Below are 26,563 nucleotides of genomic sequence, written 5' to 3' on the forward strand. Positions count from 1 at the left end.
GTTATATATATATTTATATATTTTTTTAAACTGTTGCCTCTGTCTGTTGCCAGCACAGCTCCATGAACACGCATGGCTTTCATGGATCACACTGAGCCAAGGACTCACATGCAGCCCTGCAATTTCCTTGGGTTCTGAAGAAAACCAAATCTTTGCAAACAGAAGGATCTATTTCAGTGAAATCTCTCTTAAACCCTGGGTTTGTAGATGTTGTAGTAAAGAGGGCTGGGCTTGATTGAGAGACGAATCAGACTTGGAAGGATGCAGGACCATGGGGATGTCCCTGCTTCTGTCTCCTGGAAATGGGTTTGTCTGTTTCTAAAGGAATGCTGTAAACCCCTGATAATGGCCAGGAAAGGTTGCAGGAGTAAGGGAGGGTGACAGTGAAGGAGGAAGAATAAAAATTTATTCTGAATGTGCTGACATTTTGCTGTTGACCTCAGGACAAAGCCTGGCCAAAGCACCAACGTTTCCCAGATGTACAGAGGTGACAGTCAGCAAAAAGCTGCAGAAGGAGAAGATCTGGGTAAAGAGCACAGTCCAAAGTGCACAGCAGTGAGCTGCTCCTGATCCGTACCTGGAATAGGAGGAAACCTGGGGAGGGATGAAGTACCCAAGCACTGTGATGCAAAATACAGCAGGAAACAGGTCTGAGAAGGACCCAAGCTGAGAGAAAGTGGAGATCCTTTATCGCAGGAGGAGGGTGGTGTCAGCAGGGCACAGGGGTCTCGAGATCCAACCAACACACAAAGGGCCTGTGGCTTCTGGGTGGAACTTTGAGGGGCCCAGGATGGCTCCAGGCTCCCAGTGAGGTCCACAGGCATCAGTGTTTGACTGCTGCTGGGCCACTCCAGGGAGGGAAACAGAAAAGGATGAGACAGCAGCAAGTCAAGGACAATGGAGATGGAACAGGCAGGAGAAGGTGGGGACAGAACTTGTTGTACCCTCCTGCACCCCCTGTGCCACTGCCCCAGCATCCTTTGTCTTTTATTGTCACCTACAGCTGTGGGGGAACCTAAATGGACACCCCAGAGCTGAGCTCACCCAGGCCACGAGAAGTTGGGAGTGGGGGACTGAATTTGACAGCCTGGATGCTTCTCCACTTGAGAAGCTTTGAAAGGGAATGTATTTTTGGAGTATTAAAGATCAACTGTTTGACTCTGGCCAATCCTTTTCAAGAACAGCACCAAAGGAGGTCAGTGGGATGTGTCTGGTCAAATATTTTGTACATGACCATCATCTCTCACCCCCTCAAGTATTTACAGACCTGAGAGCATTTCCTGCTGTTCCCCCCTGTCGAGTATCTGGTGTCTCTGCTCCAGCAGGACAGTCCTGTGTGTCTCAGTGCGTGGTGGAGCCACGAAGGACCACCCCAGCTCTGCCCTTGGGTGCAGAAAACAAATCTAAATCAGCACAATGTGTTTAGTCCCACAAATGGCAGCAGGTTTACCCAGCCAGCAGTGAGACACAGCACAGGATAATAAGAACAAATCTGCGGGGGTGGTGGTGGTGGGGAGATGGGGTGGAAAGAGGGAGGTTTATTCTCCAGGGTTTTTTTGTAATCTTCACTCACCATATTTAGTAGGCTTGTGACTTGCCCTTGCTAGCTCATGGAGAATTCCCCCAAGTGTTTACTCCCACAACCTAGCAAATGCCTCAATACACATCATGGAAAAAACACAATCGACATCTTCACTCCCACTAGAGAAGGAATTCCGACTTGCCCGGCACAGACCGGGAGTATGAGCCTGTGAGAGAGACAAATGCTGCTTCATTAGCTCCCCTCAGATGTGGTTTACTCCTCAAATGACCTGGTCAGGGCTGCACCACCTCCCTCCTTTCCTCCACCTAAGGAACCCCTGACCTTTGGTCAGGGCAGTGGGGACAGGAATGTGGGTCCTTTAACCCTTTCCTCTGACATCTGCCAGCTGCTCTCCATGCAGTGCACAAAGTTGATGGTCACGGGATTTCCAGGGATTCGAGATGCTGTGAAGGGCAGAAGCAGAGCTCTGCAAAAATGGCTTTGTTCCTGCTTTACCTAGCAAAGAGCAAGATTGGTGATGGATAGCCAAGTCTACCTTGTACAGAGCATGGAAACAAAATGGTAATCACTGAGAGAAGAGATCACAGATTGTCCAGGATTGCTTTGGAACTTCTATTTCTACAGTACTTCAGTAGAGGAAAAAACAGTAGTTAGGCCATTTAGATTTTTTCAATGTGTTCCCAAACTGCCCACATGACAAGAACACACAGGAAATAATTTTAATTTATCAAACATAGAATCTCCTACAACTGCAATGAACATGAAGTAGAGGAGAGCTGGAAAAAGGAGCTGAAATGAGAATGCTCAGTGCTTCTGATGGCTTGGCAATTCTGGCCAGGAATTTTTTTGCCCATATTGGCAAGTTTTGGGAATTTCTGCCATGGGAAGTGGTGGAATCACCATCCCTGGAAGTGTTCAAAAAAGGTGCAGGTGTGGCACTTGGGGACGTAAATTAGTGGTGGATTTGGTAGTGCTGGGTTAACACTTGGACTTGATGATGTTGGACATCTTTTCCAAATTCACCAATCCCATTTTTTTGCAACTGGGACATGGTATGAATGCATGGCATGCAACCAGCCAGCTCTCCTCTGCTCCCTGGGTCTGGTCCCACCATACCCCAGCAGAGGAGACAGTGGGATGATGGTGCTGACTTATTTGCACTGGAGAGGTCTGGAGATTGTGCAGGGATCAATCACAGAGGTGCAGGGACACCGAAAAGGCAGCAAAATTCAACAGCCCATGGTGCTTAATTTGCCCACTCAGTGAGGATGGAGCACTGGCACGTGGTGTTAGCATGGCTGTGCTGGGGGTCCAAGTGCTCACATGCTCTTGGTAGAGCAAAGGGAACATGTCAGGGCAACTCCAAGCACTCTTGTGCTACAGGAAAATGATCTTTACTTGTTGTCCAGTGGCTAAAACTCATCACTCGTGTGATACCACAAGTCCCTGCCAGTGTAGAACCTGTGGTATGGTGGGTACAAGGGATGTGGACTCAGGCTAGAAACACATGGTCTGTAACCCCTGACATAATATTTGACAGTCCTAATCTCTCCTTTGCATGCCAAAAATCACAGGAACGACCCCAATTATCCCGATTTTCCCTCCAAGCTCTTATTTTTCCATGCACATCCTTTCCTTCTTCACGAGGAGAAAGCACCTCTCAGAGCCCGCTGAGCTATTGCAGTATTTACCTAAAATATAACACAAACTTCTAATTAAAGGAGAGAGGGCTTGGCAAAAGAATATTAAAGCTTTTCAAGCCTCCTGAAATCCTTTGTGTGGAAGAGCTTTGGGAAACGGGGCCTGCTGCCACCCTCCCCCTCTCGGGAGCATTCCCCAGGGCAGTGCCCGGGCAGCAGCTGCTGCTGCTCCAGAGGAGTCAGCCCAGCCTGACACACAAACAAATACCACAGGAAGAAATGCTGAAGAAAACAAAGACCTGGGGAAGAAACCCTGGGCAGGAGGAGAGGAGGGGAGTGTACATGCTGCACCTGAGGAGCTTTGGGTAACAGGGGAAGCTTGGTCTCAAACAGAGGAGTGAGGAAAGGCAGGAATGGTGGCAGCTGCAACCAGGTACGATACAGATGTCACACAAAACAAGACATAATGGCATAAAGCTCCACTTTCAACAGCCACTTTAACCTTTGTATTTTAGCCTAAAAAAAGGACAGACTCAAAGCACAGAAGGATTTGATACCAGGAGATGTGGGGGGGACAAATTCACGGGAAAATCAGCACGAGCATTTGGGGTGGAAAAGGGATTTTGTTTGTTCAGTTCTGGTGCTCCTCACCCACAGGTGAGAGAGGCTGGAAAATGTGTTCTACACAGGATTGTGCAGAAAGAGCAGGTGGCAGCAGGAACCCCCGCCCAGCCCCGACTCTGCGTTACTCAAGTCTAAGAAATTGTGTCCTTGGTTGCATTAACAACTTCTGCAAAGTCTTCATTTGCATTTTAATGGAACTCTTTCTAGGAAGGTGGTGCTTGGACTCTGTTGCAATATAAAATGAAGAGGTAATTAAAAACATGCTAGAGTGAAAAGGCATTTTGTTTTCATTAATCAGGTTTATTCAGAGTCTTTTCAAAATTAAAGGTATTTAGGGTATGTGGGAGGAAACGGGGGTGCCACCAGACAACACGGGGGGAGGAAAACACACGATGGAACATCCGTTTATTTAAATTACAGGTTAAAAAGTGGAAAATGCACTTTTTGTGAGGGGACATCCTAGGGATTAAAAACACCTTTTAGAAATGGATTTTGAATGAAAAGTAAGCATAAAAGTAAAGTCTAAGATTTCGACAGCAGGTCTGCCTACTTGAAAGCCGGAGATGAAGGAAATATATAGGATGAGGGAAAGGAAACCACGGAGGAAATTTTTAAACCTTCGGCACGCAATTAGCCAGGCAATGACTGTGATTACACACCTAAGTCAGTTAACTATGCAAACGGCCGGCCCCGTTGGTCAGACACGTATTTCCCCAATTTCGGGCGCAATCACAGCACGCAGATGTTGATAAAACAGTTTGCAAACGTTTTATCTGGTGGACCAGCTCCTGCTTTCACAACCCAGCGACCGCACGGCATCGAGAGCGATTTCCCCGCTCACCGCAGCCATCGTGCGATCGCGCCGACTTCCCCCGCGCTCCAGACCTATCCTGCCCTGTTAAGCTCCGTCCTTTGAAATATAGGGCAGTTTCTGTCAGATCCTTCAGCGCGACAGTCGAGAGGGCAAAGCCCTGCCCTTTGTTGCAGCGGGAGGTTTTCCATCGCGGAGCTGCCTGTGATCTCCATCCTCCCCCGACCACCGGCCTCGCTCTCTGGCCATTACGGGTCAGAGGGCTCCGAACTGCGCTTATTTTACATTATTACATTTCAGGGGATTGTGTGAAATACAGCTCAGTACGTACAAGAGGGGGAAAGTGATTTTTGTTTCTCCTTGCAAGGTCTGGAGGAGGCTGCGGCACTGCCCCGCTCCAACACCCGCCGTCCTCCATCCCGTGGTGGGGCTCAGGGGACGCGCCCCGCTGAGGGCGCACGGCCGCACCTGCCGGAGGCAGGAGGCACCCGGGGAGGCTCAGAGAGGTCCGGAGCGGGGTTAGGACCGGGATCAGGATCGGGATCGCAACCGGGACAAGGACCGGGAGCGCTCCGGGCTCCCGCCGCCGCCCCCGCCTCAGCGCAGCCCCCGCTGTCCCGGCGTGCCCCGCGCGCCGCGCGCCCCCGCCCTCCCTCACTTCCGGTGTCCGGCAGTGGCAGCGCCGCCGGCGGCGCCCCCGCTCCCCCGGCGCAAGGGGAGGGGGCGTGGCAAGGGGGCGTGGCCGACTGAGGGGCCGCCGCCCAATCGCCGCCCGCCGCTGGGGGAGAGTGGGCGGGGACAGCGCCGGCACGCGCCGCGCGGCCCCGCCCCCCCGCGCCCCCCCCGCCCGCCGCGGGCTCGCGCCCCGCGCGCCCGAGGGATCGTCGGGAGCGCGCCCGGGCGCCCCCCCCTTCCCCCCCTCCGCCGGGTTCTCCCCCCCCTCCTCCGCCCTCCGCCCCCCCTTCCCCTTCCCCTCCCCACCCGGGAGGAGAGGCACGGAGTGACCGACGGAGCCACCGCTCCGGCCGCTCCGACACCCCGCTCTCCTCCATGGGGCACAGGTAAGCGCGCCGCCCCCCGCCCCCCGGGGCGAGCGGGGGTCGCCATGGCCGCCCCCCCACCCCTTGAGGGGCGGCGGGGAGCCCCATCCGCTGCTCCCGCACCGCCGCGCCGGTGCTATCCCCGTTATTATCCCCCTTATTATCTCCGTTTTTATCCCTATCCCCGCTTTGATCCCCGTTTTGATCCCCGTTATTCCCCCCTGCCCGCCCGCCGCGGGGGCAGCGCGGCCGGTCGCGCCCTGCCCGCCGAGGGGGGCACGGAGCCTTCTTTGGGACGCGATGTCCTATTTGGTGTGGGTGGATGGCTTAACTTGGTAAGTGCCGGGTTTAACCCCCCTCCCCCGGCCCTCCCCTCCCCTCGCTCCTCCGCCCGCCCCCCCCTCCTCCCCGTAACCTCCAAAAGGGGAATTTTCCAGCTGGTAATTTCTGCTGCGTCAACACCCAGCTCAAGGGAGAGGAGAAGAGACAAGGGGGCATTTTAACAGCAGCTCCACTTGCGGATAGCCAGCCTCAATCCCGGCTCCAGCATTAAAACCCTTTCCACCCCCTAAAAACCAGCATCCGTGCAAGTTGGACCAAGAGTTTGTCAGGAGTGTGGTTCAAAACTGCTTGGAAAAAGGGATGAGGTAATAATACTGGTGAAGCATGTTGTATTTCTCTCTTTTTGCCTGTCTCTCTTTCTCTTTCTCCCTCTCCTGTCCTTTTTTTTTTTTTCTTTTTTTTTTTTTTTTTTTTTTTTTTTTTTTAAGCCAGGCCTGTTTTGGGTTATTGTCTCCCCCTAAAGCCAGACATAGATCGCCTGGCCTTGCCTCCATTTTAATTGCAGGCTGAAATGGGGGAAGTGACCCTCTTTCAAAAAAAAGAAATGCAAAAAACCCCAACAAGAAAACAAAAAAAAAAAAAAAAAAAAAGACCTTAGAAAAAATAATGCTGTTCCTTTGGAGGGGATATAGGTGATTTTTCATAAGGCTGTAACAAGTGCAAAAGTGGCTGGAAATGTTCTCTGCCATGCTGGGAAACTAGTGAGGTGTCCTCCCCCCTCCCCAGAAAAAAGTGCTGGTGAATTTGGCAGAGGGGAGAAGGAGAGGTGCTGGGAAAAGCAGGGGTTGTGCTGCTGGATTGCCTTTGTGTCTCTGTAAATAGACATGTCAGTTCCCAAAGTAATACAAGTAGTGTCTGATAACTCAATCCCAGATGACAAATAGAGAATGGAGCAGATTTTCAGGACTGTAATAGTGGGAGGATTTCTCTTTTGAAATGGAGAGGAAAAAAAAAATGCTGGTACCTCCTGAGGAGGTTCTTCCCCGGCGCGTTATTGTGGAGCGGAGCCTTCGGATGGAATCCGGAGACATTAATCCATATTTATTTATTTTAACACCTGACCGGGGAAAGATAAACAAAGGAGAGTTTAACAGCTCTTTAATGAATTCCTCATGCTTTTTATTTTGCAATCCCAATGATTCATTTGGCAAGCCTTACAGAACGGGATTATTATCAGCATTGTTTAAAGCCATGCTAATTAGGAGATGTGTTTAGCAAACAGTGGCATTGTAGACACCTGTACCAAAGTTCTTGCGTGCATTTTAATTGCATCACCGCTATCATTTTTAGCATTTGGTCGCTGTCATTGAGATGTAGGTCTCAGTTTGTTGACTCAATCAAGTATTTATTGAGTGTAGGTTCTCTGTATGCACAGATCACCCCTGCTACTAATGCATTAAATGTGTTTTCTCAAAAAAGACAGGGAGTATTTTTTTTCTCTTTTTGTTTTCCTGTGGGGATTATAAGAAAAGGCAATGATACCCAAGAAGAGTGAGAAAAATGTAATTTTTGCAGAAAAAGCTTTCTGTGGCTGGATAGCTCTTTCACTTTAATCAATACCTCACTTTTATGCTTTTATAGCTTCTTTTAATTGGAAATAAAATTTGACTTTCCCCTTCTAAACTCTCTCACTGTTTGTCGAGTTTTATATTTTGAAATCCTTAGTGATGGAAAAAATGGGTGGAGTGTATTATTAGTCACAATATTTTCATCATGCGGTGAGGAATTACAGCTTTGAGGTGTTTTTTGGGCACTGACAGAGGAGCTGCCTCATGGGCTGGAGGGAGAGCTACAGGACAGGATTCAGTGGGCTCCAGTTGTTGAAAAATATTCCATGGTTTGGTGCGTTCATGGGATAACTGTAACAAATAGAAGACGAATCTTTGGATACAGCCTGTCCAGGAGGGGGAAACTCACTCACAGTGAAACTTCTCTCGCGGTTGTTTTCATAGACTGTGTGTTCGCCTGCGTGGAATTGAGTCGATTTCTGTCTGCTACCGAAAACGGGGCACTCTAGTAACTCTCACCTTACGTGTTTATTCCTGTGCTTTAAATGCTGCTCCATTCTGGAGTGTGTAGGACTGAGCCTTTGAAAACATGACCTGTACTTGAGGTTCTTGGAGACTGGAGAAAATGGGCCACTTTCTCCCCGTGGTCTTTGTTTTCTGGGACAGTTGTACAACAGTGGATATGTTCTTCGCAAGAGGATTTTTTAAATTTTTTTTTTTTTTTTTAATATATGGAAGTGCTTAGAGGAAAACCAGTTTAGCAGCTCCCCCCTCCCCAGCAGCCCCCTGTCAAAAGGAAAAATGCCTCATGTTTGGAAGATCTGTTAATTGCCTGCTTTTCCTCTGGTGATGTGTTGTGCTGCTGTGAGGTTCAGCGTGTTTCTTTTTGTCTTTGCTATCCACTTGGGTGGATTTTTTTTTTTTTTTTTTTTAGATCCATGTTTTTGAAGTTTCTAAGCAAAGTTTCCTCTCCTCCCAGCAGCAGAGCAGGCTGACACCCAATCCAAACTGCCACTGCCTGCTTTCAGGACAGAATTATTTCATAAACAGCTCAGTCTTTTCCCAGGACATTTTTCCCTTCGTGTTGCCGGTTTTGCTGGCTGCTCCAAAGCATCCTGTAACGCTTTCCAGACTCCCCCTAAATTGGTAAAGAGCATTCACAGGGGTTTTCCGTGCTCCTGTGCGTGTAGTTTAACGGGCAAACAGAAGGGCAGGGAGAGGGCTTAGTTTAAGTCTTTGAAGAGCTACCTGCAGTTGTAATGGTTATCCCACATGTCCATTATAATTCCCAGGAGGCAGCAATGTGTCCATTCCTGGCTGTGAGCACTACCCTGCAAAATTCTGTCACTTTACTCGGAGAGATTAATTCCGTTTTTATATTTCGCTCCTGGCTTGCGTTTGGCTGGAATATTTGGAAGTGTGGAGCTCACCTGTGTTTTGTGTGTGTGATATTTGAGCCTGGGAGTGTGGTAACAGTGAAAGCGAGCGTGCTGCAGGTTGTGTGCAGAGAGCAGGGGTCACGTTAGGAGACAGCAGGAGGAGCGGCTGCGAGGCAGAGGCAGGAATTCGGTCTGCGGGAAGTCCTGCCATCCTACTCCATCCCTAAAGCATCTCCGTGGGAGTTTTTATGATATTTGGGCAAGCACAATAACAGTCAGGGCTCCAGTGTTGAAATTTGTTGCTTCAAAACTTCACTTTATCCCTTTCCTGAGGACTTTTTGTATGTTGATGTTTGCAGCCCCCTTAAATGCATCCTTCAGTTGTTGGGTTTCTCAGTTCCCTCTGTATCTCCAGTCCTTTAGGCAGGATGAGAAAGAAGAGCCTGTATCACTTCATGTGGGCTTCTTTCCTTGAGGTGCAAGAGGCAAGGATCTCAACTTCCCTAAACATATCAATAGTTTTCAGATTTGTGCTGCCTTGGTGTGTTTGGATGCACAAGGATGTCCCATTTAGAGGGAAAGCTGCTCTTAGGGACTCAGTTCCCATCCTCCAGCTGTTGATTGAACGTGCTGATGTGTAACTTCTTGTTACCCATCTCCCCTCTGTGGAACAGGGGTTTACTCAGCTCTCCTAAACGTTTTCAATTATACTGATGAAAAATTATACTAGAAGTGCTTATTCTTCATAAAGGCAAACTAGTGTGAAGTCCTGGATGAATTCCCTCTGGGATGTGGTGGAGTCCAGAGGCTCATGGGTGGGGTTTGCTGTCCCTTACCAAGTCAGCTGTGGTGCAGTTATTTTCTGAGCAGTCACTTTAGCTTTCTTTCATACCCATTTATTTAAGAAACATCAGGCTGCTGCTGAGATGTTGGTTTGGAATAGCTTCTGAGCACTCCAGAGGCAGGGTGAGATCCCTGACAGCCATTCTAATGAGATGGAAATGTGTCCCACTTGGCAGTGTTTGGTTGTGCATAGGTAAGGATGTCTCTAGCACAGGAGGGGAGAGGTGGCTTTACTGAAATGTGACAGGTAGGTGCTGAATTAGAGCTGAAGCTCACCTTTTTGCCTTGATTTTTGGGGATGTGGCTGGATTTTATTCCAGCCCAGACAGTGGTGATCTTGTCCTGCTGCTCACTTGACTCATGTGCCCTTGGGAAGAAAAACACTCTGCAAATGTTGGAAGTTGCCCTGTGTTTGCTTTATAGTGACTCTGAGTTGGAATCTCCTGTACTGGAAAGAGGCACCAAAATGTAAAAAAAAATTCTACAAAGACATCTATGAGCTTGTGTGTGGACTAAAATACACTTAACAAAAACATCAATGTGTACCAGGACCTGACCTGCCCAAGAACCCTACTTAGAAAAGTGAGCAGGGTTTTGTATATTAAGGAATGTGTTTATAGCTCTGTGTATTGAAATATCTAGTTATCCTTCCTAATTATTTCCTTGTCATATGTTGAACAAACTGCTTATTCCATCCAAGTGAGTTTGCTTCCTGCTGTTTCTCACTCCATGGAGAAGAGCTCTGCAGAAAACTGATATTTCGGGGCTTTGGCTTGTCCTCTTAGAGGAAGGGGTTAAACAAAATTTGCACCTTTTGCATTGATACAGCATCAGAAGAAATACCTTCCTGACTAGTGCTCAGATTGTGCCTGAGACAGAAGAATCAATGGTCTGTACTGGACATTAGGTGCTTAAAATATCCAAACCCAACTAATTTAGGTGCTAATAAATGAAGTAGTCAGGACCCAATAGCTCTTAACAGTCCTGCTACTATAAGGTTGGAGAATGAGGTGGTGGCTAAATATAAAATGAGCTTTTTGACTTCCTTCTTGTTGCCAATGTGTCCTTGGCTTCACTCCACTTTTTTTTTTTTTTTTTAATAGTAGTTGATCAAATCTGGATTATGAGATTTGTGCTAAAAAGTAAACCAGGATCCATACCCAAGGCACAGAGAGTTTGTACCATGGATTACACAAACAGAATTAGGTTGTTCTCAGAGCCCTTCATTTATTATCTTTAGTTTTGCACTGGTTGATTCTTTTACTCTTAGATTATTCATGACTCCTTGTGTGTCTTCTAAATGATCTTTCTCTTGGTTGTTACTCCTCCTTTATTTCTTTTTAAAAATTACCTCATGATTCTTCCTCCTTTGGCTCCCTCCCTTTCTACATATAGAGTTTGGGAACTTTGGCAAAGATCCCCTAATTAAAAAACTAAAAACCATGAGAAAGTTTGGGGGAAACCATTCTTCAGGGCAATTCCCAGTGTGATAAGTTTACAGTTCTCTAATCCTCTTTTTTTTTTAAGGTACTTTTTATGTTGTTTTTTGACTAATAGATCCACAAGGTCAGAGGTTTTTTTGCTTAGATTTCTTTTGTGACTTTTTAAATTAAAAGCTTAAGATCTTGTAGGAGATCTTAAGGAGATCTAATGGCACTTGGACAGGCAAGTGTCATATGAGCCACAAGCATTTGAATTTTTCAGGTTGTTTTTTAACCTTCACTGCTAGAGTAGCAGATATATCTGTAGCTAAATTTTTTTTCTTTTTCTTAATGTCACCAGACTTCTCAAGCCTGGTAGCCTGTACCAGTTCTGCCAGCTTCTTGCTGTGTTGCACAGGGTCCATGAGTAGTGTTGGGTCTGCTCTTCTCCTGGTGCAACCAGATGAGAGAACAGAGATCAAAAAATGGGAATGGTTTGAGCAACTGTTACTGTACCAGGATGGAGACAGGGTGGGAAGACAGGCAGATGGTCAGAGTTAGAAATTATGGGAAAATGAATAAAGGAAATGCAGGGGAAATGCAAGTGCAGTGGAAATATTACTGGAACTGGGTGCTCACACCTGTGCCCTGTTTCAAAGGTGCATCCTGTCATTTTAGCAACTTGTTAGCTGCTGGAATATATTGTATTTCAGGCTGCATAGCTTTTACATGCACGGAAAATAAAGCTTCTGTTAGTTATTTGCATCTTCATTTTTGTGTTTGGATGTTTTCTTCAAAGTTTTTTTAATGTTTGTACAAGAAGCAAAGTGTTTTCCTCAGTATCTTTGTGGATGCTGCTTGGTAGTTAAAATCTGAGAGTCATGCTGCCTTTTGAAGGCTGTGATTCAGTCAAGCTGGATGGGAGTAAAACTTAAATCTCTTCCTTTCACACAACATGGACACATGATTTTTCTGTGACCTTAGGCAAATATTTTGGTTTGGAGGGGAATCACTGTAACCATGAGGTGAGATGAATTCCATACCCATTTAAAGCCTGAGGGTGGCAGAGGTCACAGAAACATTAACTGAAACTTGCATGTCAACTGAAACTATGTTGTTAATTTTTTTAAAAATCCTGTTAAAAGTGCTGTTTTTTTAGAGTGACATTTTCAAAGCACTTCTGGAAGCATAGTCAGAAGTTGTTAACAGTCTTAATACTGGTATGTTAAATTTTCTTTACATTAACACAAGGAGTAAATAACTTTTCCTGCATTATTAATTATAGGAATATATCAGAATGTTTCTTGTTAAAATGGCAAAGAGTATTCTAAACGTGCAGTTATTTTAAATATTGCTTGTAATTATGTGAGACTGATGGTCTTTGTATTGAGTTAAAGTTTGGATTTTAATTTTTGTCTCCTATTCTTTCCATTTCCAAACACAGGACATCTGATGAACCTTCTGGAGCTTCTTACCAGAGACCATTCTCCTGTCTTCATTGAAACATGCACTGTCCAGCTGTGAAACATTGCAAGGTTTATTTTTGCTAACAGGAAACACTTTCAAGTATCGGTAAGTTCTCAGCATTTAAAGATATTTTTGTCATGTGGTATGGGAAAGAGAAAGGGAACCTGGAGAGAACATTGTTATGAGGGCTGACAGTTCTTCGTAAAACTTAACATTTATAAAAAGGGCTCATTTAGAAATGTTGGTTATCTTCAAAAGTTGGAGAAATACCTCTGGTTGTTCTGCTCCTTCCTTGTGGCAGAGGTGTCTCCATCCATCACAGTCACTTGGTTCTGATCTGTTTGATCACAAAGGGAAACAGGTGCAGAGCTCCAAGCAAAAAAGAAAAAGTGCAGGGCTCAGTTTTGCCATTTTTACCAATCTGTTCTGGCTCTTTTTCTGCTCTGGGACAGGTGTATATGACAGTTTTAACAGCCCCAAGTCTGAGTAGAAATACATACACCTTGTTATTCTTTGCTAACAAAGTCATTTCCCATGTGTCTGGGTTGGTCTGGCTCCCTCACTTCATCACTTTATTTTTTCTTAACTGTCCAAATAACAAGACTAAAAAGAGCTCGCCAAAACAATTGCTATGGAGAAGCAATCAGAAATAGAGAAAGACAAGACTTGGCAGTCCAGAACAGAAACTGAGAACAAAGTCACTGGTGTTTGCTTCAATTGGGTCATATTTGTTTTCAAGATTCTCAGTTCTGCTGTTTGCCATAAGAATGCTTGGATTTTCCTTATAACTTCATTTGTTTATTAGATATTTTATTTCACCTTCTGTGGCATTAATTTGTGTTGGAAAAGCTTTCCTAACTTTTATCTTCTGATGTTTCCTTTCACAATCTGTTACTACAGAAGGTCAGTCTTGAAATCACCAGTATTGATTTATAGCTTATTTTTATTAAGAGGGCTAATCTGTGTGTTGAAGATGTTTGAAATGCAGAGATCAAAAAGGAATTTGTTGTGGCTAACAATATAAAGTTTTGAATAAAAGAAGACTCAGAAGTATAAGATTGTAAGTTAAATGTTGCCAGTGTGGTGTATATGCTATTCTGAAGAAAAGGAAGTCTGTTTTATATAAGAAAAACAGGTATGTAAGATGATAATTTTAGTGGGTATGTCCTCACAGACAAAAGCCTTGGAGTAGTTGAACTATTCCTACTCCTTGTAGGTTGTAACCATAAACACTCAGGTTTTGTCTGAGAAGCCGTTCTGTAAATGTGTCTTACTAGACCTAAGTATCTGTATTTTACACAAAACTTTACAAATCTTGAGATTGTTTCATTTCTTAACCCAGAATGGTGTCAGCCACTAGAAACTGGCAACTAAATGTTTCAAGAGGAAATTCTCCTGAGTGTTCCACTGCAAATTTCTTTCAGGAGCTGTACTGGTAGCTTTTAAAGCTCTGTATTTTATAGGTCAGATAAGGTGAGTCTCTTTAAAGAGTCATTAAAGTGAGAATGTTTTGAAAAGCTCCCAAACAGGAAACCCTGTTGTTCAAGGATCTGATTGAAGTTTTAGTGGCTAAAATTAGACCTTTTTGTTCCCATACCTTTAAGAAGTAACTCTTGCTTGCATTATTACAAAGTGGTAGCCAGGCTTTAATTAAAATGTATTGATATGCTTGGAGTTGAATTTTTTGAAAGTCATTAAGGATATCATAACTGAGTTTGGAGGGAAGGGACTTTGAAACATTTCACTGTTAGTTTATTGCTAATAATTTGTTCTGGTTTTGTTTTTTGTCATAGTTCTGTCTTTCTCCTACAAGAGTTCCCACCAGTGCTGTCAGAAAGTCACAAACAGTGCACTGCCTGTGCTGCCCTGGGGCTGTTGATGTCCTCAGCTGTTGTAGGAGAAACACTAGACCTGGAACCCAGTTTGTTACTGGTAAGAAGTAATTGTCTTGGATTTTATTTGTTTATTTATTCAATATTGCAGTTTACATATTTTACTTAACAAAATCAGCAAAATCACTTGTTACTTTTAAGAACAATATAGAAATATATGCACATCTTGTCTTTTCTTTTTTCGCCTTAAAATTTTTAACTTTACAGTTTCTAAATTTTGAATTCTAATTGCCCTCCTCCCAAAATGTGGAGGACAGCAGTTTTCACTTGCCTCTCATTTTCAGTCCAGGTTTTCTCTTGAAATTTTTCATGTGCCATCAAAGCTAATGAATGTTAATAAATGGATTTTTCTATGAAATCCTGTTTTGATTGCATTTTTATGCTGTCCAGCTCCTGCACATTGGTTGACCCATAACTTCAGGTGGATGGTTTGACAAGTCAAAGCCACAGCCAAGTCTCTGGTTTAAAGTTTTGGAGCAGAGTGAAATGTTTAATGATGACTCCCTGCTATTTTAAGTTGTGCTGTTGAGTTAGATTTTGCTTGTAGTTTTTGTTTGGACTGTGGAAACAAAGCTTTAATGGTGTGGTGCAATGCTGGGAGTGTGTCATATTCTACTCTGCTGTTTGAACTTTACTCTGGACTTTCTGAATTGTATCTGCTGTGGATTCTAAACAGAGATGTTGTTTAGTAAAACAACAGAGATGTTGTTTTAATGCTGTCTGTGATGGGGCAACGTTGGCTTGAAGTTGGAGAAATTTTAGTGAATCCTGATCAGACCAATGTTAATAAATTTGTGTGGGAACTTGGGGCTCTTTTTGCCCTGCAATCACTGACAATTCAACAGGTGTTTCAAATTTGGTAATGAAAATTGAATTAGTATTTTTCTTTAAGTTTACTGAAGATTGCATGCCTCCCAAATCCCTGCCCTTTCTGTACTTCTATAGTTCTTCTCAAGTGAGTGGTGAAACTTCTATTTTTCTTCCTGTGAGTCCCAGCCCATGAGGCTGAACATGCAGTGTTGGGCTGCAATTAAACATGCTCATCCCTGGAGAGCAGGGAGAAGTGGTACACATTGTTTGCATGAAACCCTGAGCTCTGAGTGACCCCTCTGCCTCAAGGGTCTGGTTTAGTCTGTTTACAAACATCTGCCTCTTCCTCCTTGCATTCAGAGCTCTGGTTGGAATGACCAACTTAAAACAAGGGATGATTGGTTTCAAGAATCAGAAAAGGAGTTTCTTTTTTGGCAGCTGTTCCTTTTTGTATATCAATTTTGGACAAAGCTGATCATATTATTTAACACCAAATTATATTTAGATCAAGAAATTAAAGCTCTTTCAGAATTGTGTTCTGCTATTCCTCAAACACACTTTTGAGAAAACACTGCACTTGTGGAGATTTGTGCTTGTAAATCTCCTGAGCAGTGTCTTTGCAGAGTTACCATCCATGAATATCCTGAGGCTTCTTTTTCTCTCCTTTACTGTCCTTTTCAGTTCCTAAAGGGTTTTGTTCTCCATTCTTTTCAGCACAGGGCAGATGGAGAGTAGGAATCCTGGGCATTTCTGTTGTCTTTAATTGGATAAAAGTGAAACTTGCATGCACATTGTGTCTTGTTGTGCAAGGAAGCATTTCAAGCCCAATCTCACCTTACAGAGCTCCTTTGCAGAGGAATTCAAAAAATGTTGGAATGTCTTGGGAGTGGAAACATGGACAGGACACAGGGGAAGCAGAGAAGTGGGGTGTGTTTGTTGGGTTTTTGTGTAATAAAGCATTGGAGTGAATTGGAGTTGTTCCTAAATCTGTTTTTACTTTTCTCTGAAGGGAGAGGGGGGAGGAAACAACACATTTTTGGTTAAATTCCAGTTGGCAAGTTTTCTCTAGGGAGCAGAGTGGTGGAGGAGTGCACTAGTGAGCATTTTGGTGCTCTTTACCTTTGGTGCTTGGTGTTAAGTGGAGAAACACACTGAGAAAATGGGTACAGATGAAGTGCCATGTAGTTTAAATCTTCAGTTCACTTACATTCTCAGAGAAGAAAAAGTAAACAAACAACCAAACACCCCCCCCCCCCCAAAAAAAAAAAAACAAAACCTCCAGGCCTTTTTTTTCCCTGTTTTCTTTCTGAGGGAAGGAAGTTTATTTTTGTCCCTACTATTTCCCAGGGGACTGCTCTGTAGAGGATTTTGTGTGCAATTCATTTCTCATCTGTGATTTTTTGTCAAAATTTAAGTAATGCACTGGGATTTAGATGCAACAAATTTGTGCCCCCTAATTTTAGTGACGTTAAGATTTTGGTTAGGAGGTTCATTCCTGGGGTATATGCTGAGAAATTTGCCAATAAATAAATATTTACTCTTCTTAAAACCTTTCCAGTGAGAAGTGAAGTGTGATTTAGACTCTTACTGTGCCATCAGGTGCTATTTTCATGTTTAAATAACTGTACTGACAGTGCAAAATAAACCATTTTCATAGGTTCACTCTAGCTAGGGTTAAAATTTGTATAAATTATTAATGCTTACTTCAAGACCAGGCTTTTTTGATATGAGAAATAAAAGCAGCCCTGTATCTCGACAGAAGTTTGCATGAAAGTGGCTCCTAAATCTGCTCACTTTGTGTTCTTTTTGCTCTTATGTGCAATGGTTTGGTTTGGGACATTTTTTTAGTCCTTTTTGGAGAAGTAATAGACTTGAGTTACTGTACTGCCTGTGAACTGGCTTATGAAGAAAGCCTGATCTGCTACAAATTTATTTTGTGGAAAATCTTCAGATGGGCTTTCCTGGTTCATTGGCTTCTTGGAAAGCTGTGTTGTGGCCATGTGGCCTAAAGAATTCTGGTAGATGCTCAACTTTTAAAGCCTTCATGTGCTAAAAACCCTGAGATAAACCAAAAAATGCATCATTAATCTTCAAGATTTGTTTCTAAGAAATCTCCACAGTTTATTCCATCTTCACTGTGTTCCTACAGAAGTTTAAAGGGTACAGCTTTCCTGAAGAAATCTTTCCACAACATTTTTTAAGTGGAAATAAATATCCTTACCAGGGAAAGGAGGAAAAAAAAAAAAAAAGAAAAACAAACCATCAACAAGCCACAAAACAGCATGTGAAATTGGAACACAAGAGCACAGGGTTTTAAAGCTTCCTGAATTTTTAACTACTAGCAAATTGCCTTAAATTTAACTTGGATTAATTCCCTGGTGATCCTTGACATTAAACGGATGTTCTGGTTTGACATGGGTAGACAGAAAACTAATTAATTCCTCTGAATTTGAGGCATATTTAATTTTCTCCCCCAAAGACCTCTTGTTTAAAAGGTACAATGCTGTGACAGATGTTGGATGTGGAGTGACATGTGTGAGGGAGCAGACCTTGTGACAGAGGAAGGTCAAGACATCTACAGTAATAATTCCTGATTTGGAAACTGTTCCATTTTATTGATTACACTGAGCCCAGGAGTATCCACCTCACTGCTTGCTTGAAAGTGCTGTACTGTGCCCACCTCAGTGGCCAGTAAGGAGTCTAGCACAGATTTTGTGCCTTTGTGTTTAGTAAAAATTCCCTGATATCTTTTCTGACCTTGTCTTCTATTTCCTAAAGAGAAGTGCAAGAGCTCCATCCATCCATCCATCCATCCATCCATCCATCCATCCATCCCAATGCCTGAACCTCAGATTGCTCCAGTCTAAACCAAAGGTAGCAAGAGACATATTTTGAATTCTGTATTTCTGCCACAGACAGCTTAAAAAAGGATAAGATGTATCTGAAGTGGACCCTGACCCACTGAACTAAACTGAATAAATGTGTGAAATAGCAAAGAAATAAAATCTCAAGGAATTGATATAATTTGAAGTTGAAGAATATTTCCAGTTGAAGAAGGAAAGATGTTGTGCCATAAATTCACAAGAGCAAGTGGAGACATTGACAAATACTGTGCTGCTAATCTGTATGAAGTTGAGGAAGAGAAAATTATCTTTGCAGGAGATTTCCTGCACCTCCTCCCCACAGTTCCAGGGAGTTGGTGTCTTGGAATATGGATTTTAATATCCATGAAGGAACAGTGAAAGGAAGTTCCATATCCGAAACATTGACCCTATCCTCACTGTGGGCTCTGAGGTTTTCTTGCATCTTCCCCTGAATTGTGTGGATATGGCAGCTGTTGGAGACATGACTGATGATGGACAACTCACTTGATCCTGTGTGGCAATTTGTATTTCCTAAGGGGACTAAGCTGACTCTTCAACTCCTAAAAGTAGATGCAGTAGTGGTTTCTGGAATAAAGACAAAACTGAACTGTCACTCTGCCTTAAGAGGTGGTTCTGTCTAACAGGGAGATGTTGGGAAGTGCTGGCAGCCACCTCCAGAGCCTTGATTAGAGGGATGCTGTGCTGGCTGGTGCCATCACAACCTTTTCAGGCCAAACACCTGAAAATTAATTTATTTTTCTTTCCATACTCCCTGACCCTGATTCTTGGTTTGATTTTCATTGATTTATTTTGTTTATTTGAGACAGAGATGATGTCTGAGTGAGGATTTGGTTTGAGGTCTCTGGACAGATTTCTGTGGTAAATAGGTGTGTGCAGCTGCACTGGTATTGACCTCTTCCAGTTCAATTTAAAAAAAAAAAAGATTGGTTTATCTTTGTGTTCTATGCTTAATTCTGCAGAAAAGCTGCATGGCTTTGAAGTGGATGAGCACAGTTCAGCCTGTTTGTGTTGCAGGGAGATGGTCCTTCCTCTCTTGAGGGAAGCAAACATTTCTCAATGATCAGGGACCAGCTGGCCTTGCAAATGAGGATTTCTGGGGCTGCAGAGGGGCAGCTCCATCCTTGAAGCAGTCTTGCATAACTTGAACCTTTGAATCATCAGGTGGCTCTCTGGGAGGATGTTCTGTGGGCTGGGAGGTTCTTTTCTAGCCCACAGTGTTGGCTAAACTGCAGCTATTTTGCTCCTGCTGATGATAATAATAGCACAGGGTAGGGGAAGGGGGCAGGGTGCTGGTGGATCAGTGTTCCACAGCCCAGGAAACACACTGGAATGTGCCAAGGAAAGTTCCTGAATCACGGCTGTGCTGCCCAGTACTGTGAGCCAGTTTGAGCAGATGGGGCTGAATTTGGGTAAACTCCATGGATGTAGAGAGGTTCTCCAGGCTGGAAACAGCCTCCTTAATGGCAGTGCTAACACTGAACCATGTGTGTTTCTAGGCTCAGAGGTTTTGTTTTTGTAAGTAACAACCAGTAGCCTAAATCCAGGTTTCTGATGAGTGTGTCTGCACATAATGACATTTGGAGCTGGGTCCAGTTTTACAGTTGTGTGTTGACATGTGGACCTTCATATCAATTCTAAATTGGGACTTTTTATATTGGAACAAATTCTAAGCTTCTGAGAGAAAGGAGTATGATATCCTTCACCTTGATGCTCTTAATTAGTTGGATCATTAAACCACTGTTCCATGGTAGATAAATCTTGATAGTAAGTTCCTAAAAAAAGTGATATAAGCTAGAGGAAATGGGAGATTTGAATGCCAAAGGGTCTGTAAAGCTATGGCATCAAAGGCAAATACGGAGTTGCAAAGACGGTAACTGGAAAATATTCGATCTGGAAGTCCTTGCACTGCTGATTACTGTGAACATTTAGGACCCTTTTTTCTGTTTTGGAGTGTAAGAGGGGGATAATCTGCAGCATAACTTAGAAGGTACCTTGCTGCTGGCAGCAACTAGCCTTTTATTTCAGATAATACTGCCAAATTTTATGAAAGGTGGTCAAAAGCTCTGTGAATTTTTCTCAGCTTTATGTTGGGCAAAAGGATCCTTCCTTTAGGTGATCATGAGAATTTCTCTACTTGGTATCTGAGGGTGGCTGCAGGGTAAACTTGGAGATGTAAAGCAAGAAAATAACATGTTTATTGCAAAGTATTGCTTGTAAATAGTTGAGCTTCAAATAACATTATTTTCATAATTGTGTCAGTTTAGTTTGGGTGGGGACTTAAAACTTAGTGATCTGTGGTCTTGAAGTTGCCTGTTGCTCTTCTTATTTTTAAGCCATTTTTCTAGCCCCTCCATGGCAGTACCACAAGGGAAATGCTGGGTTCAATGAGCTCTTGCTGTTTGAGGATTTCAGCTCTTCTGTGTTCCCTCAAGGAAAATGTGTGACAGTGTGCCCCTCAGTAGTCTGTGGGCATCTGAGCTTGGTTTCAAGTGCTGTATCTCTTTCAAAACCAAACTTCAACAAATCCACAGTAAAAACTGACAGCTGTTGTTCTCTGGTTACTTCAGATGGGTTTTCTTACAAGTCTGTAGTAATTTAAAGAAAAGTTTCTCTGGGATGTTATGAGCCTCTGGATGATTGCCTTCAAATCTAGTCCTTTTAATGTAAATTATTTTAAGTCTGGTCAAAATAAGGTGCATTTTGTAACAAATGTGGAGGCACCGCAGGCAGTAGCTGTATTTGTGGCACTCTTCCCGGAGGAACCTGTTGCTTATTTTGGTATAACCAGGGGTTTATCTCAACCTTGTCTTGGATTTTGTAATCCTGTCACTTCCTTTCCCCTGCAGGACTTGTGGAAGAGGAAGCATAAAGATCTCCAAATGAATAACCGAAAGGAAGATATGGAAATTGCTTCCCACTACCGTCACCTGCTGCGGGAGCTGAACGAGCAGAGGCAGCACGGGATCCTGTGCGACGTCTGCATCATCGTGGAGGGCAAGATCTTCAAGGCTCACAAAAACGTCCTCCTGGGGAGCAGCCGCTACTTCAAAACCCTCTACTGCCAGGTGCAGAAAACCTCTGACCAGGCCACAGTCACCCACCTGGACATTGTCACTGCCCAGGGCTTTAAGGCAATCATTGACTTCATGTACTCCGCACACCTGGCGCTGACCAGCAGGAACGTCATCGAGGTGATGTCGGCTGCCAGCTACCTGCAGATGACAGACATCGTGCAGGCCTGCCACAACTTCATCAAAGCAGCTCTGGACATCAGCATCAAGTCTGATGCCTCAGAGGACCTCGTGGATTATGAGCTGGGAGCCCCTTCCAGCAGCAGCACGGACGCTCTGATCTCGGCAGTGGTGGCTGGCAGGAGTATATCCCCCTGGTTAGCTCGGAGAACAAGCCCAGCAAACTCCTCTGGGGACTCAGCCATCGCCAGCTGCCACGAGGGAGGGAGTAGTTATGGGAAAGAGGATCAAGAACCAAAACCAGACAGCCACGAAGACATTTCGTCCCAGTCTCTCTGGGCTAGTGACATGGGCTATGGGTCTTTGCGGATCAAAGAGGAGCAGGTGTCACCGTCCCATTACGGAGGGGGCGAGCTGCATTCTGCCAAGGATAGTGCAATACAGAGTGGGTTCTCAGAGCAAGGAGTGGGGGATGGCTGGCAGCCCACGGGCCGCAGGAAGAACAGGAAAAACAAAGAAACTGTGAGACATATTACGCAGCAAGTGGAGGATGACAGCAGGGCAAATTCTCCTGTGCTGCCCCTTTTGCCTGCTTCAGGATGGCCCTACAGCAGTCGAGACCCAAGTAAGTCATTCTTCCAGTTTTTGGGGATGAAACTGAAAACGTGGAGTTAATTAGGTCTGTTTCTGGGATGATCTTATCAGCCTCTGAAATAGGAGCTTGCTAGAAATACAAAAATGTAGAAAGTTGTGTTGCCAGCAATTCAGAGCACCAAGCACTGTGTGGTTCAGTCAGGAGCCTCGATGGAGGCTGGTTCTCCTGTAAAAGTGGTGGTTTTGTTTTTGCTTTGAATGACATAAATCACCCCAAACCACCACTCTGTTGGAATTAATGAGAGGAAAGGTTAAAGGAATTTATTTTAGCAGGTGTGCACATTGATGTCAAGGTTGAAGAATTTTCCTTCCACTGTATATTGATGATGTAATTACACCACACACACAGGTGTAATTTAGTCTTACCGATACCATCTTCAGAATTTCTTGATATTCTGGTGTCACTTTCTCTTGGCTAAGAAAACCACCACAGCTTCTTGCTGGTAATGGCAGGATAAGTGTTCAGTAACTCTCAAGAACAACATGTTTTTCTGAGGCATCACTATGGCTTCAAGTATATTTTGATGTGTGACTACTTGTGGTCTGAGACAAGTGGCTGCGTTTAAAGTGTGTAGCCAACAAGAAAATTGTTTTCTTGACTTCCTTTGAATCTTTGCTAGTTATTTTTTTTGTCTCAAGATAACTGTCCCGTTTGATTCATTAATCAATGGCAATAAATAGATTCAGGAATGCTTCTGAACTAGGAGTTTGATGTTTTTTTCTGAGGGCTTATGGGAGTGTGTTAGTAAACTCTCTTAAGCTGACTTCAAGAACTTAGTCTGTGCTGTGAGTTAGCCTGTGTTTCATTGCATTCCAGAATCCAAGTCAGCCAGGAGGAGGGTGTGGGAGATTATAGACTTTCATGTTGCCAAATCTGGATGAAAAAAACAATGCAAAGGGTACTGAAAGTCTTAAAAGTCTTTATGGTCTGAAAGAGGTTGAAGTTGCTCACATACTGGAGTTTAAATGTGGTTTTCATTGAACAGTAACTCTTCAAATGTCTTGAGATTTATTATGTTTTATGGTTATCTGCTGCAGCAAGATAATTGCATATAATTATTCTAATTAGCTGATGATAAAATCTAAACAACGTCAGTTAGAAGAAAAATGTGATATAATTTAAGGTAACAGTGATTTATGAAGAATCTCATTCTTGCAATGCATGTATTTTATCCTTGTTTTGAGTGAAGACTCAGCATGGATTGCCTGGTGTCTGTTCTTATGCAATTATTTTTCGTTTTCCATGGCAAAAACAGCTCGACCACTTGTGCTGTCTGAGGGATGTGGGTTTGGACAGGTACCTGGAGTGAACCAGACACGTTGGAGTGGCTGCAGAAACAGAACTGCAGCTCTGATCCTCTTGGAAAGCTGGGAGAAAATTGAGTGTCTTTATGGAAAATAGTGCAGAACAGAAGAGATTGTATTCCTGGAATCTGAATGAAACTTAGATTGTTTAATTCCTAATTGTTAAGGAATTAAATTGCAGTGGCTGCTCAGAGATGAGAGGAAGATGGCTCGAGGGGTTGACTCAGCACAGTGCTGAGACAGCACGTCAGCAGGCACATCAAATTATTTGTTCCAAATCTTGCCTTAAATGCAGTTTCCAATAAAGGAGGTGGTTTCAGTGGTGGGAAAAGGGCAGCTGAATGGTGGTGGTTGAGGGAAGAGTTTCAATATTCCAACAGTGCTGGTAAAAAAAAAGGGAAAATGAATGGTATGGGCAGGCTCAGGGGCTGCCTGTGCTGGCAGTGGCAACTGGCAGAGAGCAGTGTGTCCATGAGGAGCAAGGGGAGGTGTGGAGACTGAGCTGCTCCTGGGTTCCCCATATTGGCCATCTGGAGAGCTGAATGCAGGTGAAATTCTCCATTCTGCCCTGCTGGATAGGGAGGTTCCTCTGTATTGTGTGGCCTGAAATTGTGGAATGGATGCACGTGGGCTTAACAGCAGGGATTGTCCCTGCAAGGGGTCAAGTTGTGTCTTTGGGGATTTTTCAGTATGACTTCAAAGATTTTGAGATCCATACACGTTCAGTTTTGGTTAATCTTGGAAACCTTGTCCACAGGCAGCTTCTTGTGTGACAGACTTGTGATTTGGGGGAAATTTGGGGGCGTTCAGGTGAGGCTGCTGCTCTTCCCCTGTGGAGTAAAAGCAGCCCTGCTACCCCAAAAACAACCCTGTCTGGGGGTCTGCAAGCAGTAGGGTCTTCTGGTCTTGAATGGGTATTTCCCATATCCAGCAGATGGGAGATATTTTCCTGCAAACTTCATATCCTGAGCTACAGGGTTGTCCTTAGGCTGGATTTTGGTGTCCCAGGTTCTTCCCTCTCCTATTAGAATTCAGCAGTGCTTTAGGGCGTTGCAGACTTGACTCCTAAGTGTGAAGAATAATTGATTTTCTTGTGTGCAAATGGGTAGTGACACAGTGCAGAGACTTGTAACAAGTATATGGATTGTGTTTAAATTTCAGCTTGAAGTTGTCTTTGATTTAGTAAGTCAGGTTTCATTTTTTAAAACAGACTTCATAGTCTAGGGCTCTCTTTTACCTCATTTATTTAGAAGTGTCCCTATCAGCAATGTTCACAGCTAGGATGGAAAGCTACTCACTGAGGAAATGGGTGTTGAATGTTCTTTCAGAAGTAACTAAGAGGAAAGAAAGTTACCTAGAACTCTTTGTTCTTTGAGGCTTTTTCACTTTTCTGATCTAATCAGTTATTTTAAGATGCTGCTTGCTAAAGCTGAAAGCTCTTGTTGTGTTCACTGGGGTGGTTTACAAATGCCTCTCTCCTGCTGGACTAACATGGACATTACATTCTGGAAATGCAAAAGCTGATTTAGGAGAATTCTTCTTCAAAGCTCAGTCTTCCTCCTGAAATTGTACAAGGTACTCTTGTGGTCTTGGTTTCAAACAGCACTGCATTTCAGCAGCATTTGGAAGGGGAATCTTGCAAGTAACCATTGCATCATCCTTTAAATTCAGTGATTATTTGGGGCAGGATATTCACAGATGAAAAATATGTTTCCTACTTCTCTATTATGTATAGGATTATTTAATTCTTGTTATATTACAAAGAAGCACATTGCAGTCACTGAAACTTTGCTTTTGAAACAACTCAGCTCATTCACACTCAGCAGTGATGCTGATTTCAGTGGGAAAAACGTTCTTATCAGTACAGGCAGGTGTATTAAGGTGTCCCAAATATTCAAGTGGATTATTTAAATACAAATCAATGACATCTCCAAAAAAAGACACAGATTTTATTTCAGTTGAAAGAGTAAGAAAATTCTTTGTGAATCTGTTCATTTCCCATATGCTGATGGGGTGCTGTTGAGAGTCTTTGAATCTGACGACATTGGAGATTAAAATAAAAAGGAGTGTCTGGAGTAATCTTATTAATGGTAATCTAACATAATGGAAATAGCAAGATATTGTTAATGTCTGCTATGAAGATTGTCTTTTTCATCCAGGAAAGAATGATCAAATAGGATTTGCAAAAGAATGCAAATGAAAAACTGAGGTGCTGGATTGGGACTGTGATTCAGCTCTCAGTTTCTCAGGGTGCTGTCAGTCAAGCACAAAGCTTGATGGGCACCATCTTTACATGCTAGTTTCTATTTATTAATTTGGACTGTCTGTTTAGCATCTAACACATCCTGTTTGGGTGTTCAGGATGTCAATCTGTCATTCCTTGTAGGAAACCTTAATATATATGTTTTCCTCACCAAGACATATTAACTTGAAGCAGCAGTTCTCCAAAGTAAACTGAAGGATGGGCATTTATAAATAATAACTTTCTTCATAATTGAGCCACAAATAATTTCCTCCATGGACTTGCCAAAAGAAGGTCTGCCTTTTATTTTATCCCTTTTTTTTTTTTTAATTTTATAGGTTTTCTAAGGAAACATGTTGCTCTTTGTTAGTCTTCATATCAAAGATGCTTATGAAATTCAGAAGTAGTCTTGTGCCTTGAACATCTTTATTTGCCTTAGGTTCCTGTTCCTTTAACTGGATAAAATTTTTACAGGATTATACATCCTGAGTGTGTGGACTACAGGATCAGTTGGTGTTTGGAAAAGAGAATGGATATCTTCACTGTTGAACCAGCAAAGTGTTGCTGGTTTTGTCTCTTCACATAAGGGAAAACTCTGCCACTTGAAGGGTGTCTTCTGAAGAATTTATTGGCGGCTTTATTAATGTGTTAGTTCAAGCATGGTAGTTCTGATTCAGGAATTTATTTCCAAGGAAATACTCCCACACATCTTCTGAGTGTTTGCACCCAAAAGCTGCAAGTGAATTTCTGTGTGCCAATTGACTGTGAAATGAAGCTAATTATTTTAAAAACAGAGCAGCCCTTTCTAAAAGGGCTACAGTTTGGGAACTCTTTTCTTTAATACATGTAGAGGAATTGCTGTGTTCTGTTAAGAAGAGCTTCAGGGCTTGAGTAAGCCCAGACTAGTGACCTCCATGGGAAGGACAGGCAGGATTTTGCTGTATCCTTCTGACTTTGCAGAGCTCA

At 43.5% G+C, this 26,563-nt stretch overlaps 1 protein-coding gene across 9 annotated transcripts in view; it reads left to right on the forward strand.

Moving 5' to 3' along the window:
* The first annotated feature begins 5,463 nt into the window (after window positions 1-5,463).
* ZBTB46 (zinc finger and BTB domain containing 46) overlaps window positions 5,464-26,563 on the forward strand; it is a 52,868-nt gene continuing 31,768 nt past the window's right edge. For 2 of the 9 annotated variants that reach the window (XM_056507257.1, XM_056507262.1), the window contains exons 1-5: window positions 5,464-5,679; window positions 6,125-6,305; window positions 12,596-12,723; window positions 14,412-14,550; window positions 21,052-22,021. In XM_056507257.1, coding sequence (XP_056363232.1) covers window positions 14,497-14,550; window positions 21,052-22,021 — 1,024 coding nt within the window. In that variant the 5' untranslated portion in view covers window positions 5,464-5,679; window positions 6,125-6,305; window positions 12,596-12,723; window positions 14,412-14,496. Of the gene's footprint in view, window positions 5,994-6,095; window positions 6,306-12,595; window positions 12,724-14,411; window positions 14,551-21,051; window positions 22,022-26,563 lie in introns of all 9 variants that reach the window. The other 7 variants (XM_056507256.1, XM_056507261.1, XM_056507255.1 and 4 more) reach the window with 5 other exon arrangements.

Source organism: Oenanthe melanoleuca, chromosome 20 (genome assembly GCF_029582105.1).
Source record: "Oenanthe melanoleuca isolate GR-GAL-2019-014 chromosome 20, OMel1.0, whole genome shotgun sequence".
Taxonomy (NCBI): domain Eukaryota; kingdom Metazoa; phylum Chordata; class Aves; order Passeriformes; family Muscicapidae; genus Oenanthe; species Oenanthe melanoleuca.